The sequence below is a fragment of the Ovis canadensis genome, chromosome X (assembly GCF_042477335.2).
Source record: "Ovis canadensis isolate MfBH-ARS-UI-01 breed Bighorn chromosome X, ARS-UI_OviCan_v2, whole genome shotgun sequence".
Taxonomy (NCBI): domain Eukaryota; kingdom Metazoa; phylum Chordata; class Mammalia; order Artiodactyla; family Bovidae; genus Ovis; species Ovis canadensis.
In genome coordinates, this window is record NC_091727.1 from 57,363,441 (window position 1) to 57,377,879 (window position 14,439).

Sequence of the window (14,439 nt, forward strand, 5' to 3'; positions counted from 1 at the left end):
AGTTCCTTCATTCATTTCATAACCTTTCCTGGCTCCTCCCTGGGGCAGGGAGGGGCGGGAAATGACCGGGTTTGCGTAATGGGCCCTGGGCGGGGTGGGGTAGGGTCGGGTAGGGTAGCGGGGTGGGGGTGAGGGGTGGGGTCCCCAGCGCCCACCGTGAAGGGCCGGTGGACCGCTGCCCGTTGCGGTGCCTACCTTGGCCGACCATCAGAGTTCTGACTGTGTGCCAGGGACCCCCTCCTCCCACCTTGAGGCATAGCGAAGCCTGAAAGGGCGAAGGAGAGACTCCTAGCTCAGGGAAAGAATACCTGGAGAGAGAAAAGGGGGAGCAGGGGAGAGAAGCCTTTAAAATATATTTCTAAGGACTTACAGGGCCTCGCAGTTGGAACTATAAGGATGGGAAGAGGGCCGCGGAACCTGGCCAGTCAGTTTAAGCCCTTTCCCATAAATCTTAAATAACCCTGGCTTTCTCTGAAAGAGGCTGTGAGCAAGGACATGGGGAGCGGGGGTGAACAAGGTCTAGCTTCCAGACGGGCCTGCAATAGGGTTGGAGACCGTTCGTGCAGCATTAATCGGAGGGAAAGAGACCCTCAGATCATCACCAGTGAGGGGAGGACCAAGAGGTGGCTTTAACCCATCCCCCAAATAAACATCCAAGATAAACTGACACAAAGTGCCAATACAAGTACTGTAGCGCACACTCCTTGCAGTCATGTCACCACTTCCAAGTTCCCCTCCTCCACAATGGAGCCCTCCAGCCCTAGAACATCTAGTGAGTGATCATATGGAACCCTGGGGTTCTGGGGGCTGTGATTTCTGAGGCCCAGCTCCCGCCCAAGCAGGAGTGCCGGGAAGCTGTCGCGCACGGCGCTCCTGGGCTGCGCGCCCCTCACCTCTAGGCAGGGGGCGCCTTGGCCCGGGAGAGACAACAGGCCCAGGGGCGGAACCCGCTGGGCGCGCTCCTCCTACGCCGGTGTCAGGTTTACGGAACCGAGAGCTCCCCTGCCGGACGCACGGTGGCCAGACGGCCACAAGGATTCAGTTCGCCTGACCTGGCCCAGCTGGACCCTGCCTGGGCGCGCCATGTTCGCGCGTGGGTCCCGGAGGCGCCGCTCCGGGCGTGCGGTGAGCGAGACTCGGGGCAGCAATGGGGGTCGGGGTAAACTGAGACCCAGGAGAGGAAGCAAGGGATAGAGAGGAGGTGTTCCACAGAGGATCTGGGAATCCCCATCCCCAGGATTCCCAGACCGGAGGGCTGCTGGAAGCATGTGGATGAAGAAACGTAGAAATCTGGTGGCCCTTGCTCCCTAATCACCTTTCCGCACACCTTTATCAGTACGCAGGGGACTTGGTGCACTCCCCTCTTAGGTGAATTATGGGAGGGGACTCTGAGAGCCAAAAGATTGGGTCCTGAAGTCCTAGATTGAGCAGAGGCCTCCTGAACTTCTGAAGAAAGGGACCTCCCCCTGTACCTGGGTGGAAGGTGAACTGAGGGGTGAGGCCTTACACTCCTGGGGTGCCAGAATATTGAGAGTCAAGTGGTTGGGATATGGGGGTAAGAGAGCTTCCAGGCTTCCACTTGAGTCACGGAGCTTTTGACTTCCTAAATAGGAAGGTCTCTGTCTTCCTTTGGAGGGGCTGTCTGGGTGGGGTCTGGTCCAGAAGAGTGAATAGCCCTAGGATATGAGGGATAAGGGCCAAGGCTTCTTGGGGTATGAGTTTCTGAATGGCTCAAGGGCCTCCTGAGATCCCAGAGAAGGCTCTCATTTCCTTGGGTTTGAAAAGGTGAAGCCAGGGTTTGGGGAAGAGCTCTTGCTGCTGCTGCTGCTAAGTCGCTTCAGTCCTGTCCGACTCTGCGACCCCATAGACGGCAGCCCACCAGACTCTGCCATCCCTGGGATTCTCCAGGCAAGAACAGTGGAGTGGGTTGCCATGTCCTTCTCCAATGCGTGAAAGTGAAAAGTGAAAGTGAAGTCGCTCAGTCGTGTCCGACTCTTCCCTGACCCCATGGACTGTAGCCTACCAGGCTGCTCCGTCCATGGGATTTTCCAGGCAAGAGTACTGGAGTGGGGTGCCATTGCCTTCTCCAGAAGAGCTCTTGAGCTTCTGAAAATAGAACAGGGTTCACATGGGGATACCAAGTAAGGATGGGGTCTCAGACTCCCAACCTGTGGAACTGGAGTGCTGCTGGTTCCTGAGTGGAGAAGGGGCCCAGTGAGATGAGGCCTGGGAAGAGACACCCAGATTAGGGTCTCTGCTCTGGTGGGGAGAGTACTCTGAGTTCAGGCGTTTTGAGGCCTGAAGGATTCGGAGGCTCGTGGGAGGTGTCCAGGCTGGGTGAGGGGAGTCCGAGGCTGGCCCAGGGAGGAGAAACTCCCCTGAAAGGGGGGCATGTAGGGAGGTATCCTCAGCTGCCCCGCCTCTACCTCGGTGGTGTCCCCCTCTGCTCTGGGCTCTGTCCCAGCCTGCCTGGCGTTGCCCTGGTGGGACAGGCCCTGGCCTGTGGTTGCTGTCCTTGGAATGGAGAGGCGGGCGTTGATTTCTCTCTCCCTCCCCGCCCTCGCGCACCTCGCCCGGTCCCGCGTCTGTCCCCGCCCACTACAGCCTCCAGAGGCAGAGGACCCAGACCGCGGCCAGCCCTGCAACTCCTGCAGGGAGCAGTGCCCCGGCTTCCTGCTACACGGCTGGAGGTAGGTGACCTTGCCTTCGTCAGGGTCCTGCCCTTAGGGCAACCCACCGAGACTTAGGCCACTCCCCTTGCCTGGAGCCGGGTCTTCGAGAAAGTTCAGGTCCAGAGCCCCTCCCTCGCCAGACTCAGTTCTAATTGTTGCGTTCCCAGGAGATCTCCGCCTACTACATGTCCCCGCCCCCAAAAGTATCCTCCTAGTTTCCGAGCCTTGTCTCTAGGGAGAGCCTGGGTCCCGGGTTCTGAGCACCGCCCACTGACCTCTGGCCCCCTTCTTGGGCTCTGAACTCTCCCACACCCAGGTCCTATCTTCCTAGTGAAGCCCTGTACCCAAAAGCTCCCATAGAATACAACAGACAGAGCCCTACTCACGGGCTCCGAGCCCGACCTCCTCACGAGTTCAGAGCCTCAGCACAAGCTAGACCCCACCTCTAGGAAAAGTTCCCCCAACAACTTCCAAAGTCCTGAGGAGAAACCCCTAGATTTATAACTCCAGTCTCAGATTCAGCCCCGCCCCTACTCAGGTCCGCTGCCAGGAGAGTGTGACCCAAGTCCCAGTGCTGAAAGTCAGGGCCCGGAGACCTCCCACAGCCCCACCACTCGCTTCACATCCTCTGGCCAGGCCCACAGCCCCGCTCGCAGCTCCCAGCCCAGGTGGCCGCTCCGCCCTTCACAGCCGCCGCCCATTCCCCCACAGTGGTTTGGCTCACAGCCTCACGTCCGCTCTGCACCGCCTCCAAGCCCAGAGCCCTCTCAGGCTCCAAGTCTTTTGCTGGCGATAATCTGCGTATCTCTGGCCCTCCGGTTAGACTTCCTTAGGCCGCCAAGGGGGGGGGTCCCAGTGGGCTATCCCTTAGGAACTGACCCCCATCCCCGCCCCCTCAGAAAGATCTGCCAGCACTGCAAATGCCCGCGGGAGGAGCATGCCGTGCACGCAGTGCCTGTGGACCTGGAACGCATCATGTGTCGGCTAATCTCAGACTTTCAGCGCCACTCCATCTCCGATGATGACTCAGGCTGTGCCTCAGAGGAGTATGCCTGGGTGCCCCCTGGTCTCAAGCCTGAGCAGGTGACCAAACGCCACCACCCACTCTTGCTCACCAGTGGGCATTCACACACACATACTCACACACACACTCAGGTGGGAACCTATTTCCAGAGAAACACTAGAATATGTGGTCAGACTGTGCATGTCCTTCTGACCCCTCTGTGATCTAGCAGGGAACCCTGATTGATGGCTGGGCCAGTTCCTCAGGACCTGATCACCCCACTCCTGTTCTCGCCTTACCTCAGGCCTTATCCCAGCACTTTTCATTCACCATATTTCCATTGATTCATATGTCAAATGGTAGAAGAGCTATGGAATAAATAGAGCAGGGAAGTGGGGGAGAGACAGAGATGTTGGAATTGTAAATAAGGTGCCCAGGTCAGCCTCTGTGACAGTATGATGTTTGAGCTTCCTGAATAAGGTGAGGATGTGAGCTATGCAGATATCAGAGATTAGAACAATCCAGGCAAAGGGAAAAGCTGATGCAAAGGCCCTGATGCAGGAGTGTGCTTGGCATGTGTGAGAAACAGTGAGGATGCCAGTGTATGTGGAGCACAGTGAGCAATGGGGCCAGTGGTTGGAGATGAGGTCAGAGATGGTGGGGCCATGGACACAACTTTGACTTCCACTTTGAATGAACGAGAGGACACCAGAGGCTTGTGAGCAGAGAAGGGATGTGATTTGTCTTAGGATTTAACAGGATCCCTCTGGCTGCTGAGTGGAGAATGGACTGTGAGAGTGAGAATGGAAGCAGGGGATTAGCGAAGAGGAGGCAACTGCAGTGGTCCAGGTGACTGATCCTGATCATGACATTGGCAGTGGAAGTAGTGAGAGGTAGTCAAGAGTCTAGTTATATTTTAAAACTGGAGCTTAGAAGATTTTCTTGTGGGTATGAGAGAGGAGTCAAAGATGACACAAAGGATGGATGGACTGACTGATATGGGGCAGGCCAAGGCAGGAGCAAGTTTGAAGGCTAAGAGCATACATTTGGTTTTGGCTGTCTGGAGTTTGAGATGCCCGTTGGACATCTGAGTGGTCACATGAAAATGGAACTCAACAAGAAGTCACAGGGCTAGAGATATGCATTTGTGAGGCATTAGCCAGGAGATGGTATTTATAGCCATGAAGTTGGATGTGATTCCCAAAGAACTGAAGGTAGACAGAGGGAAGAGGACCAAGGACTGAGACTAAGGACCCTTCCACATTTAGGGATCAACTAGCTGAGGAGGAACCAAAAGAGGGACAGAGAAGGAGCAGTCAATAAGGTAGGAGGAAGCAAACCCAGGGCTCTGTGGTCTTGTGGAAGCTAACAGAACATAGTGTTTTCAGGAACAGGGAGTGACTGGCTGTGTCCAGTGTTGCTGATGGGTCAAACTGGATGAAGACTGAGACCTGAGAAATGAGTTTAGCAATCTGGATATCATCGATGACTATGACAGGAATAGCTTTGGAGGAGGGACAGAGACAGAGGAGGCGGAGAAGCCCGACTGGAGTGGGGTCTAGAGAGAATGGGAGGAGACAAAATGGAAATAGCAAACGCATATATTTTTGAGGAAATTTGCTATAAATGGGGAAAGAAAAGTGAAGCATCAGATGAAGGGTCAAGACATTAAGGAACTCTTAGTATGTTTGAGAGATGGCAGGAAGGATCTGGCCTCTAGGAAGGAGAAATGGAGAGGGGTCAGTAGAAGTTCCCTCCTGATGACTTTAATTTTCTCAGAAAAGTAGGGATCCACCAACACTGACTCAACGGACATGAGTTTGAGCAAAGTCTGGGAGATAGTGAAGGACAGGGGAGCCTGGGGTGCTGCAGTCTATGGGGTCACAAAGAGTCAGACACAACTGAGCCACTGAACAACAACCACCCCACTGCATCGCCTCTATTCTCAATTATTTTCGGCCATCCCCTATGTCCCTCCAGGTATACCAATTTTTCAGCTGCCTCCCAGAAGACAAGGTCCCCTATGTCAACAGTCCTGGGGAGAAATACAGGATCAAGCAGCTGCTGCACCAGCTGCCCCCACATGACAGTGAGGTGAGGAGGCAGAAGACAGGAAGGGCATGCCGGGTAGGGGGCATGGCCTGAACAAATGCTGGGAGCTGGAAAGCAGTGGGCAGGCTCAGAGGAGGAAAGGTGAACTGATGTGAGGGGATAGGCCTAGACAGGCAGGGGCGATCAGGGGACAGTCCTTGGTAAAAACCGCAGCTGGGCCTTGGGAGAAGTAAGGGGTGGGTGTTTGAGGTACCTATACAAAAGCCTAGAAGTAAACTTTCTGAGCAAGGATGAAATCTGGGAGAAGGTCGGGGTGGGGCAGGCCTCAGGGGAAGAGCCTGGAAGACCCCTGCTACTCCAGGCACAGTACTGTACAGCACTGGAAGAGGAGGAGAAAAAAGAGCTCAGAGCCTTCAGCCAGCAGCGGAAGCGGGAGAATCTGGGGCGTGGCACCGTGCGCATCTTCCCCGTGACCATCACTGGCGCCATCTGCGAGGAGGTGAGCCATGGAGGGTCTCAGTGAGTAAGCAGTGCCTTTGCTCCAAGCCTTTGGGTGCAGACCCATCTCCCAGGCCCTGGGAAGATGAGGCTGGCCACCTAAGCCCTAGTGGTCTGTCTAGTGTCCCCTCTGGTGGGTGGGGTCTTTTCCTCACGTTCTGCTGTTGGGCAGGGACCATATCTAAGGCCTCCCTGACCAGCCAGGTCTGTCTGTAGGGCCCCCTGGTGGACTGGGGCCTGTTTCTCAGATCCCATGTCAGGTATGGTCTGCCTCTAAGGAGAGCCTAGTAGACCTCTATTCATTTTCTCCCTTCCATGCTGTGGACATGGGATGTGGGCTATCTCTTTGGCCCTCTTATGATCGAGACTTGTTCTTAAGAACCAACCCACAGTGGCAGGGCAACCCACAAAGCTGGGCGATGGGTGGAATTTGTCTCTGAGGCCCCCCCTGGTGGGTGGACTCTAACCTTAGATCTTATTGTTAGGTGAGGTCTGTTGCCCAGAGGTCCCCCAACTGGGCTTGACCTGTCTCTATGGTTTTCCCAACCCCCTAAAAGCGAGACTTACCTTTGAAGCCACCCACAAGAGATAGGGCCTGTCTCTGTGGTTTTCCCCAGGAGCAGGGTTGTTGTCTAAAGGCTCCTGCTCCCACCTTCACCCCCAGCCATGTAGGCAGGGCCTATCTTGAAGTTACCCCCTGGATGGGGCTGGTCACATAGGCCATGGGGAAGGCCCAGGTGTGACACACCTTGGCTAACCCCCATGCATCTGACCATCTTGGTGATGGTGACAGTGTTCACCTGTCATTTCACAGTGTGGGAAGCAGATTGGAGGTGGGGACATTGCCGTGTTTGCCAGCCGTGCAGGCCTAGGTGCATGCTGGCACCCACAGTGCTTTGTGTGTTCCACGTGCCGGGAGCTGCTGGTGGACCTCATCTACTTCTACCATGCTGGCAAGGTCTACTGTGGTCGCCACCATGCCGAACGCCTGCGCCCACGCTGCCAAGCCTGTGATGAGGTTTGTGCCTTTCTGCCCAATGGTGGGAATGGAGGGTGGGCAGGGCCAGGGGCAGACCCTTCTGATGGCCACGGATGGCCTTTGCTCGCCAGATCATCTTCTCCCCTGAATGCACGGAAGCCGAGGGCCGGCACTGGCACATGGGTCACTTCTGCTGCTTTGAGTGTGAAGCATCGCTCGGGGGGCAGCGCTATGTCATGCGTCAGAGTCGCCCCCACTGCTGTGCCTGCTATGAGGCCCGCCACGCGGAGTACTGTGATGGCTGCGGGGAGCACATTGGTGGGTGAACATGGGACTGGCTGGGTGATGGATGGACAGCTGGGTCATAGCCCCACCCCCAGGATTCCTCTGTCTTCCAGGCCCCATCTCCCATTATACCCCATACTTTAATTCTAGCCCCAGCACTGTAGCCCTATACCCTTCACTGCAATTCCATTACTGATGTCCCCCATCATGCCATCTTTTCTAAACTCAGCTACCCTAGGCACCACTACATATCTAGGCCCACCCCCAGAGTGCCCTCTAATTTCTAGCACCCCCCTCCAAGTTACTCTCCTACCCTCTCAACCTAGCCCCTACTCTAAGCTATGCCCTGTTCTCTCACACTCTCCTCCATCAGCCTAGATAAACCCTACCTTCTAAGCCAGACCCAGCCTTCTAAGATCTACTCCCTTCCCACCAAAGCCACGCCCTACCTTTTCTGTCCTGCTGCCACCACCCAAGTCTCTTCAGGTCTACCTTCCATTCTCCTTCCACCTGAAGCCACCTCTTATTGTCTAAGCCTGACCCACATCTTAGAGTCTAATACCCACCTCTACTCTGGGAGGGGCTACCTGGGGAAAGAAAGGGAAGCAAAGGAGACATTTATCAACCAGTTTCCAGGAGAGGAGGGTGAGGAAGGGCCCCAATCTGGAGAGGTAGGGGAAAAGGGTATCTTCAGGAACCCTGCCCCAGATTCCCAAGAAGGGCTCCCATTCAGTAGGGATAGGGATATGCCTGAGGGCTCTGCCTCAGTTTTCCCCCTCCTGTCCATCCCTGCAGGCCTGGACCAAGGCCAGATGGCTTATGAGGGCCAGCACTGGCACGCCTCAGAGCGCTGCTTCTGTTGTAGTCGCTGCGGGCGAGCTCTCCTGGGCCGCCCCTTCCTGCCACGCCGTGGCCTAATCTTCTGCTCAAGAGCCTGCAGCCTGGGGTCTGAGCCCATGGCTCCAGGGCACAGCCGCCGCAGCTGGAGTGCAAGCACGGTCTCCACACCTCTCACAGCCTCTACAGCCTCCTTTTCTGCTGTGGAGGGGGCATCTGAGACTACCACCAAAGGCACCAACACCGAGGCAGCGCCTGGTGAGCCACCCCACCTCCCCCAACCCTGTCCAGTCCCCTTGACCAGCCCGGGCCCTTCATCCTGGCATCTCTGGCCCTACCCCCATCTCAGTCCTGGCTCCATCCCCAAACCATTCCAGGCCTAATCTCCAGCCCAAACCACACCCCAGGTGAATCCTGGTTCCACCCCACTTTTGTGCAGGGCCCTTCTCCTACCTCAACTTGTCCCAGCTTGAGCCCAAGTTCCTCCTCCAAACCCTCGACCCCTCACCCTCTGCTCCCTTACCCCCTCACCCTCTGCTCCCTTACCCTGCCCGGATTCTGCTCCATCCAAACCACGCCCCTTCCACCAGAGGCCGCACCCCCACCCCTGGCCACACCCCCTACGCCAATCCAGTCCTGTTACTCCTGCTTTCACTTCCACCCAGAACCTGCCTAAGGCCTCATATTTCCTGGACTCCCCACCTTTCTGCCTCACCCCGATGCCTGCCCCCATTTTCCCAGTCTTGATCGGGGAGAGAGAAGGTCCTTCCCAGTGGCCTCTCCTGGGTGGGGTGGGAGTGGAGCAGGAGGTATAGGGCGACTCTCCATCTTTTTTCAGCTGCAGGCCCTGAGGAGCCCACCCACTTTCTGAGAGGGGCTCCCCACCGCCACTCCATGCCTGAGCTGGGGCTCCGCAGTGTCCCCGAACCACCCCTGGGGCCTCCCAGCCAGCCGGATCCACGACCAGAAGATGGTGCCTTTGGTCGCCAGAGCGCTCCTCGTGTCAGCTTCCGTGACCCTCTGGTGTCTGAGGGAGGCCCTCGGCGGACCCTGAGTGCGCCCCCAGCCCAGCGCCGCAGACCACGCAGCCCCCCGCCCAGGGGCCCCTCGCGTCGCCGCCACCGCCACCACCACCATCATCACCACCACCATCACCACCACCGCTGCCACTTTGGCAGACGTCGCCGCCATCAGTGTGACTTGGGATCAGGGTCAGACTCAGGATCTTGCTCCAGCTCACCCTCCAGTTCCAGTTCCGAGTCCTCAGAGGAGGACGGCTACTTCCTAGGGGAACGCATCCCACTGTCCCCGCACCTGTGCAGGCCAGTGCTTGCTCAAGACACTGTAGCTGAGACCACCAACTCCCCATCTCCACAGCTCCCTGGGAATTCTCGCCCAGGAATGTCTCGACAGGCCAGAGATAAGAACTGCGTTGTGGCTTGAAGGAGTGACAGTTCTGGGGGGGGCTTCATTCTCAAGCCAGTGTAGATGAAGACCTACACCCCAACTTAAGTCATTGATCCCCTTCCTTCCTCCCTCCTTTGTCTGTTTGTATTACTAATTTAATATTTGTTGTAAAACAGGCTTGTCTTCTTTACCTCCTTGCTCCAGCATCCCCCCTCCCCAATTTTCCCCCTACTGATGTTTGAGATTTATCTACATTTAATCAAAGGATTAATTTATTCAGTATCATACGTTCTAATAATCTGCATAGTATTTATTTATTGCTCCACGGAACACCACCACCCCCTACACATACTGAAGAGGTTATTTAGAGTGGGTTACAACATGAGGCCTGGAGTCTGAAATCTGAGGTACCCTCTTTCGTTATTTTGTGACTTAGGTGGGGCATTGTCCAGGCAGAACTGATGTCTCTGTTTGGATACTGCAGAAGGGGACCCTAGGCACACGCATAGAGGCAGCCATACCCAGGAGGGTTGACTGGCAGGCTGGAAGACAAATTCCATGACAAAGGCACTTTTACCTCAATAGGGAGCTGGGAGTTGACTGGGAGTGTTGTAGGGGTGGGGAGGAGTTATTTCAATAGAGGTGTTATTTGCAGATTGCTGAGAGAAATGAAGAGAGTTCACCTACACCGGGCCATCTGCAGGGTCTGCAAGAGGAAAAGAGAGAAAGCATTAGCTGGATCCATATGCCTGTTTTACAGATAAGAATACTGAAGCTTATGGTACTTATTGGCACTAAAGCCTTAAGTACCAACAAGAGACAGAGTTGGCATTCATGCCCCTTGGGAAACCCATCTTCTTCTCAGCCCCCTTAGCAACACCCCCAGCACACTCACACACTTACCAGTAGGGGCTGCTGTATGTCTCTGCTGCCGCAAGGGGAAGGTAATGTAGGCATCATAGCCAAAGAGGCCTGCAGCACATAGGCCCAGTACCTGGGGATGGGAGTGAGGGAGGGTAGATTAGACTGGTCAGCCTACCCAGCCTCCTATCTCCTTGTATCCACCACCTCCAGTGACTAGCCCGTGCAGGGATGATGGTTAAAGCCGCAGGTGGGGATCCCAGAGAGCCCTGGGGAAAGACCAGAGACTGGATTCTACCCCACCCTCCTCCTTCCTAATACATCTCAACACAGTACAGCGACACAGTGGCCCAATATATGTTATTGTTGTTTAGTCCCTCAGTCATGTCCGACTCTATCCATGGGATTTTCCAGGCAAGAATAACTGGAGTGGGTTGCCATTCCCTTCTCCAGGGGATCTTCCCGACCCAGTGATTGAACATAGGTCTTCTGCATTGCAGGCAGATTCTTTACTACTGAGCCACCAGGGAAGCCAGGCCCCACATATAGGGGATGCCATTCATACTGTGCATTGAAACAAAGGTCTACCAGATGGTTTAGTCTAATGTATTGACACTGATAGTGTTTTGTGCTTCCACCTCTATGTGCTTCGCACAAAAGTCCTTGTGTCAGACAAGGGATGGCTCTTTACAGCAAATGATGATTTGGGGAGGAAAACCAGGGCCTCAGTTTGACTTCCCTGCAGGCCCTGAGGACAAGTGTGACCTACTGTGAGTCACACACTTTCTGGCAGAAGCAGGGGCAGAAATAGCCCAAGGATCCTCAAACCCTTCTCTCTGTGCTTAGAAGCTGACTCCACAGCCTTTACCCCCGCAGCGATTTTGGAGTTGTTTCCTCTCTCAACGAGCACCACAATGGAGGTGATCAGGTAGAGAATGACCGCTACAAGGGTTCGGAAGAAATCCTGTGAGGTGTAGGGAGAAGAGGGAAGTCAGCATTCAGAATTGCCCCCCACAATCACAACTTCCGGTATCCCTCCCTAGCCCTGCCATTGTGGCCCCTTTCTCACACTCCAAGGCCAGTTGATGATCTGTATCTTGGTGTGCAGGTCACACATGTAGACAACAAAGAAGACAGCGGCAAAGATCATCTCTATCACCGACAAGAAAGAGTACCCTGATGTCGAGGTGCTAAAGCAGATCAGAATCACCAGGCATAGTATCTGGAAGGACATGTGAAAGGGGGCCTCAGTCAACTCCCAGGGCTGAGGGGAATGGTTTCAATTGGGGCGGGCGATCATCTCAAACTCAGGACTGGGAAAATGACAAATAGCAATAGCTAAACTCTTAGTGTGTGCACACTGTGTTCCAAATGTTGTTCTAAGAGCTGCACAAGTATTAATTCACTCAGTCATCACAATAACCTAGTGAACTGGGTACTATTATTAGTACCTTTATTTTTTATATCTGAGGAAAGTGAGGCACAGAGATGTGAAGTGACTTATCCACAAACATCCAGCTAATAGGTAAAGTTGGGTGCTTCGGTTTCCCATCTTTTTCCTTCTAGGATGCCCTGTATTGCCTCCAGCACTCGGGGCACCAGCTTCAGGGCTTTGACAGGGTGCGACATGCAGTTCCCCCAGCAACCTCTCTGAGAATCAGTGAGAGTAACACCCGAGGGGCAGGGCTCCGTTAAAGGCGCTGCACCTTTTACAAAGGACTCAAAGGAGGCGCCCACTTTGAGAAGTACGGGAAACCGAGGCTCCTGAGCAGCCCAGATAGCTAAAGACCTTGCCCCACCACAGAGGGGCTAGGAAGAACTGGGGGAGAGCTAGTCACCCTACCCTGCAGGACTAGAGCGCGCGGGGCCCCACCCCAACAGGTCCCGCCCCTGGGCGCTCTGCCAGCCCGCCCGCCTGTGCCCAGGCCGCGCCACGCCCTGCCACAGGATGTCCCCCCAACACCCAGGACCTGGGGACACCTTCCAGGAGTCCACCGATGAGTCTACTGGGTCTCTCTCCACCAAGCCCGCCATACGCCCTGTGGGCCTCTTGCCTGACCGCGTGGGCCAGCAGCTCCTGACCACCTTCTCTAAGACCTCACTGATTTGGCCCTCCGTGTGCCCCTGGTTTCGGGCCTCTGCCATCAACCCACCCATTTGGCGCTCCACTGCCGAGAGCCCCCGGCCGCGCGCCTGCCTCCCCCGGAGCTGCCCCGCTCCGCGTGCTGCTGCCACCACACCCCGCATTTGCCCACCCGCCAGTCCCGGGACGCTCACAATCTCAGCAAACAGAAGAAATCCCTTTCGGGTGCGCGAGAAGCTGGTGCAGGCGGCCCAGCAGCCGGGGGCGGTGAGGCGCTCGGAATCCGCCATGGTGTGGACCCGAGTCCCAAGAGGCGCAGAAGACCTGCTCGCTGGCTCGTGTTTACGAGGACGCTGCACACCCAGCCGTCTTGCCAGCCGTCTGGCCGGGAAGGGGGCCCCCGGGGCGAAGGAGGGAGTGAATCACCGCGCAAAGCAGAAGCGGGCGGGGCTTAAGCGAGTCGGGCCAGGTGGCCACCGCCCCGGAAGCCCCCTCGCCCCGCCCGCCAAGGATTCTCCCCGCTGGGCTCTCAGCCCCCAAGGCGCCCAGTTTTCAGGGGCGCCAGTTTGGCAGTTCTGCGAACCAGAACTGTGTTATAATGGAGAGACCCTTCACGCATTTAGAATACCAATGCGCCTGGGACTGCCTCAGAACCGTGGAGATCTGGCTTTGGGAGGGAATGCCTCAGTTTCCTTAGCTGTAAAAACTGCCCAGGCCAAGGTTAAACTCAAGTATGTTTACAGAATTCAGAATAATTCAGAGTTTGGAAAATTTTCCCAATGCATACAAGGTATTATTGAACACTCAGGGGGATCTGAGACTGCCTCGTTTTTAAAAAAAAAAAAAAAAAAACACACACATGTTAATATTTCCTCAAGGAATGATGTGGACCTTCACAGTAAGTGGGATAAGACAGGACCAAAAAATTGTTCCTGGTTAAGTCAGGTCAAGTTTTGTAACCAAATGGTGCCCAACTTGTGGGAAATATGTTGGTTTCCAAAGCTTTTTGGATTTCAGGATTGTGGATAAAATGTGGTGGATCGTGGAATAAACTTCTTAGATGGGGATGAGACCTTGCCAGGCTGAGAGAGAACAAAGCCTGCTGAGCATCACGCTGCTCCCTAAATGAAGAGTGGATGTTATTAACAGTGTCAGAGCCCAGGGTCTGTTTCTCTGTTCTGCAATTCTAGGGAAGTCCTGGCCCCAAGTGTTGGGCTTCTGTTTCCTGGTTCTAAGTAGAGGGTCTGTCAGCCTGGTCTTAGATGAAGAATGCGGAAGGAGCACAGTTTTATTTATTGCCATCAGCTTGGCACAAGGAGGGGAAGGCTCCTGGGTGCCAGACTGGGTGAAAAGGCTGATGACATTTGAAGAGTGAGTTATCCTGAGCAAGTAATTTCTCCTGACTCAGCCTCAATTTCTGCGTCTGAGACCTGCACCTGATAATGGAATCAGGATCTCCCCCAAGGTGTGCTCCTCTGGCACACTCTCTCCAGAGTGGGTGTTGGTTTCATTCTCATTTGAGGTGAGGAGAGCCATGGCTGGAAGGCCAGGATGGTTCAACTCAAGGGCCTGCCTGCTTTCCCCCCTGAACCTTGGGTCCCACAAAACCAAATAAGGGGCTGCCCTCAGTCCAGGTGGCTGAAAGAGATTGGATAGTGGAAGGCATGAAGCATACCCTTCCCAGGGCTGAGTGTGTGCTTTCCAACTATGTGAGGCCATGACTGAGTTTCTAGAACAGAACAAACTCTCTTCCACATCAGAG

At 55.2% G+C, this 14,439-nt stretch overlaps 2 protein-coding genes across 2 annotated transcripts; one reads left to right on the forward strand and one right to left on the reverse strand.

Annotated features, from left to right (window-relative positions):
* The first annotated feature begins 936 nt into the window (after nt 1-936).
* PRICKLE3 (prickle planar cell polarity protein 3) lies at nt 937-10,031 on the forward strand. The gene is made up of 9 exons (XM_070290033.1): nt 937-1,125; nt 2,605-2,690; nt 3,572-3,755; nt 5,656-5,769; nt 6,089-6,226; nt 7,040-7,243; nt 7,336-7,522; nt 8,285-8,584; nt 9,165-10,031. The coding sequence occupies exons 1-9, from the start codon at nt 1,084-1,086 to the stop codon at nt 9,767-9,769; spliced, it is 1,860 nt and encodes a 619-aa protein (XP_070146134.1). The 5' UTR covers nt 937-1,083; the 3' UTR covers nt 9,770-10,031.
* On the reverse strand, nt 10,019-13,269 carry PLP2 (proteolipid protein 2). Its single transcript, XM_070290034.1, has 5 exons — nt 12,872-13,269; nt 11,664-11,816; nt 11,463-11,558; nt 10,637-10,727; nt 10,019-10,439 (listed from the first exon to the last, which is right to left on the reverse strand). The coding sequence occupies exons 1-5, from the start codon at nt 12,965-12,967 to the stop codon at nt 10,417-10,419; spliced, it is 459 nt and encodes a 152-aa protein (XP_070146135.1). The 5' UTR covers nt 12,968-13,269; the 3' UTR covers nt 10,019-10,416.
* Between the last annotated feature and the right edge of the window lie 1,170 nt (nt 13,270-14,439).